The following is a 3,567-nucleotide window of genomic DNA, read 5'->3' as shown; positions in this document are numbered from 1 at the left end:
CTGAATAAATTCAATAATAAAATTGGTCATTGCTTCATAATAATCATAATAATATGCAATAATAATCGTAGTCAATATATCAATTTGTTTTTTACGTTTCATTCTGTTTCATACCTAGGTGGCTGGGTTATTAAAATGTTATATTAAGACTTTATCACAGATGCAATGTTCTATGCTCAGTTGTGAATATTATAATATCTATCTTATATGTATAATATTTAAAAAACAAAAAAAAAACATAATTATTATGTCCTTTATGCATTCTTTAACCGTTCATCCGATTGCGATGCAAATTGGTACAGAGATAGATTAGATCTCAAAGATAAATTTATTGGTGTGGACATCATAGTATGTGATCACCATTTGGATGCATAATAGTCCACATGAAGGTTGAATCGGAAAAATGATTGTTAATTTATTGACTGTAAGTATATATTTATTATATATTATTACATTATATAGGTATAGACAAAGTAAAGTAGTAACAGCAACAACCACACCCGACCGACCGACACAACATCATGGTTTTTTTATGTGCTATTATACGATATTATAATATATTCTTGTTTTCGGCGTCATTACCATCGCCGTCAATAGGATTCATTTTAATCGTCGCGAAACACTGGTCACGGTGAACGTCGCCCCACACGCGAAACAGCCGTTCAGCCGGCACGTGGTCTGCTATGACCAACCGGACGGCTTCGCTGCCTACGAACTTCCGGTATTCTGCTTCGGACCCATCCAGAAGCGCGGTCTTCACGTTTCCCAGCGTCACATCCACTTCGCCCGCCGTCAACGCTCTGATCGTGGTGATGATAACGTTCTTCATTACTGAATCACTGAAAGTGGAAATCCAGAGTGAAGTGAGCATTATGTTTGTGAGTACAGTAATATGGTTTACCGGGACAGTTATTATTTTAAAAACAAGTCAAGTTTTTGCACACGAATGTTGAATGAATAGTGTTTTTTAAGCCTTATGTTTATATTTGGCTGAGCGGAGAAGAACAATTCTAATTTGGTACTGACAAAAAAGTTAGAATGAAAAATCGTAAAAACAAAATGAGACTTTGAATAAATGTATTTTATAAATACTCCAAAGTCATGTATGATCTAAGTAATTTAAAGATCAGAAACATTGAATGACAACATTTTTGCAGTAGATTTAATATAATTAAATGCACTGCATAGTAAACACGGAATAACATCAATCGTGGAGTAGTGAAGTATTTATTTTAATGATTATATTTACTGTATCTACCTAAAGGCTTGACTGGAAAAGTATGTTACCTATAAAGTGAATATTGAAAAGTATAATAACACTATATAATATAATGCTACGTGTAACAATATTAGGCGCTATAATATTGGTCGTACAACGCGTTACTAAGCTTTTAATATAGAATCAGGTGTATGGTATATAAAAAAATCATTACAAACCTACCTATATAAGAGTTGAACTATTGAAGAATACTTTATAGTTTAGATAGGTAGTACCTATATATCGTACACCGTGTGCTTAGCTCTTAAGCCAATTTCCTTACTATGATATGATGGGAAGGAGTGAAAGATTCAAAGTGATTAAAATCATTAGGCAATAATAATACATATTTTATAGTATCGCTTTGATATTCCCTCAATTATTTAAATATTTTAGATGCAGGGCTATTTAGTTTCACAATGATTTAAGGTTGTTTTCTCAAGGCAGTAAGAATCTTGTCAGTTACTTATAACTTATGTTTAGGCATCTATGAAGATATTAATAGTGGTAGTACTCAAAATATCTACGTATATTCATTTATTACCCAGTTTTTTTTTTTATAAAAATGTTGTAAACGAATATAAAATTCAAAAAACCGATTAGGGTTTGTTTACAGTACATTTATCCTTATCTCGAACATAATATAGTGTGTAGAAATCATAGACTGGAAAGCTATTGAGTATAATTTACACTATTTTTTTCTTCGACAATGCCCACAGATTACCTAGGTACCTAATTGTTTTCAAAATAATTCTTGATTCAAATTTCTCTCAATTTCTCTATCTACAGAAAAGTTCTATTAATTTAACAAAAAAATAAATGCTTAATCCTGACCACTGATTGGTTAGATCTAAAAAAAATTTAAATAAATTTTAAAACTTTAAAGGTGTGGTACACAATATCTTACGTGTTGGCATGTAAGTACTTACTGTAATAATTGAACGTACTGCATGCCGACTTTCTCAGACGTAACCACAACCAATGATTCGGGTCCCAAATCGTTCACGACGTTAGGAATGTTTGAAATAAAATCAATCAGAGTGTTTGGTGAATCCTTTTTACACAACGAAAAAAAATATTAAGGTGTAAGTCCCTATTATACGTATGAACGTCCGATTGTTAGAAATAAAATACTAAACGTTTCGTATTTCTAACATAACAATCGTATTCAACACTGCGACTAATACAATAATGACATAGAAAAATACCGAGTAATCGTCCTCTAATTCTTGGAGTTTTTCCGAATAATCTTCGATTTTGCACTGCAATTCGAAACATGTATTGATTTGTTTTTCCAACAGAAAATTGTCGATCTGCGATGTATCCTAATGAAGTACAAAATACAGTTATAAATATATAATAGATATTAGATAATTACAATCGCTGCAGTGAAATCATCACACCGACTTATATTCTACAGCTATTATAATAAATCGAATTACCTATAAATAATAATATTATATTATAATATTAAGTGTGAGTAAGCGCGTATGTGGTACCTTCAACATTTCTTCAAATTTCTTCATGTTTTCCAATAAATCCATTTTATCAGCTTCAATCATGCAGGTGAGTTTGTTTTTATTCAATAACGATAACTCAAAAAAATTCTTGATTGACATGACAACTTAAAAAAAATAATATATAAAAAATGTATTTAATATAATACCTATGCGATTCGAATCGTTTGAATCTTCCAACAAAATAAAGTCAAACGTGACGTAATGTCTTACTTGTAACGATAAAGAAAATATGTATTAACATAAAAAACGGTCTCATCAAGAGTCTGGGCGTACTTTATTCAATTGATACTTAATATAAGATTTAGTTTCTGAAAGTTGATTGTGATTCTTGTTTGTTTTACAAACTAATTACAATAACATCGTTATTAATATTTATATTGAATTTAATCAATAATAGGCCAGATACAGTTTTTGATTAGACATAATTAAATATTTTATTAAATTAATGTTATGAGTTCAAAGTTTTCAAATATAAATGCAACGATACATAATAATTAAAAAAAGTATATATATTTTTACACAATATTAAATTTTTGTAAGTAGTTGGAAATCGTTGCCGATATTTAAACAATATTTTGAATTCTTAGTTTGATTTCTCATCAGATATACCTATATAATTTATAATACCAGACCACTAGATGTTACAAAATATAATAAACCACATCAATGGAATTTGACAGGAATTTGAAGAGCTTTGAGATCACATGCAGTTAACAAAACCACCCACCCTTTTTTTATGCAACAAATGTTTTAATTAAATCACATAAAATATTAAGTACCTACCTAAAC

At 29.9% G+C, this 3,567-nt stretch overlaps 1 protein-coding gene across 1 annotated transcript; it reads right to left on the bottom strand.

Annotated features, from left to right (window-relative positions):
- Positions 1–418: 418 nt before the first annotated feature.
- LOC100572963 lies at positions 419–3,367 on the bottom strand. The gene is made up of 5 exons (XM_003244231.4): positions 2,989–3,367; positions 2,758–2,882; positions 2,467–2,583; positions 2,188–2,312; positions 419–839 (listed from the first exon to the last, which is right to left on the bottom strand). The coding sequence occupies exons 1-5, from the start codon at positions 3,032–3,034 to the stop codon at positions 551–553; spliced, it is 702 nt and encodes a 233-aa protein (XP_003244279.1). The 5' UTR covers positions 3,035–3,367; the 3' UTR covers positions 419–550.
- Positions 3,368–3,567: the final 200 nt, after the last annotated feature.

Source organism: Acyrthosiphon pisum, chromosome A2 (assembly GCF_005508785.2).
Source record: "Acyrthosiphon pisum isolate AL4f chromosome A2, pea_aphid_22Mar2018_4r6ur, whole genome shotgun sequence".
NCBI classification, from domain to species: Eukaryota; Metazoa; Arthropoda; class Insecta; order Hemiptera; family Aphididae; genus Acyrthosiphon; species Acyrthosiphon pisum.
Note: the sequence above shows the minus strand (reverse complement) of the source record. Positions and strands in the feature narration are given on the sequence as shown.

Bases quoted from the DNA above. Each gene is read 5' to 3' on its own strand.
- LOC100572963 (XM_003244231.4), bottom strand. From the start codon at position 3,034: ATGAGACCGTTTTTTATGTTAATACATATTTTCTTTATCGTTACAA. The intron at 2,883-2,988 runs GTAAGACATTAC...ATTTTTTTTAAG, and splicing joins TATTTTCTTTATCGTTACAA to TTGTCATGTCAATCAAGAAT. The intron at 840-2,187 runs GTAAGTACTTAC...TTCCACTTTCAG, and splicing joins CAGTACGTTCAATTATTACA to TGATTCAGTAATGAAGAACG.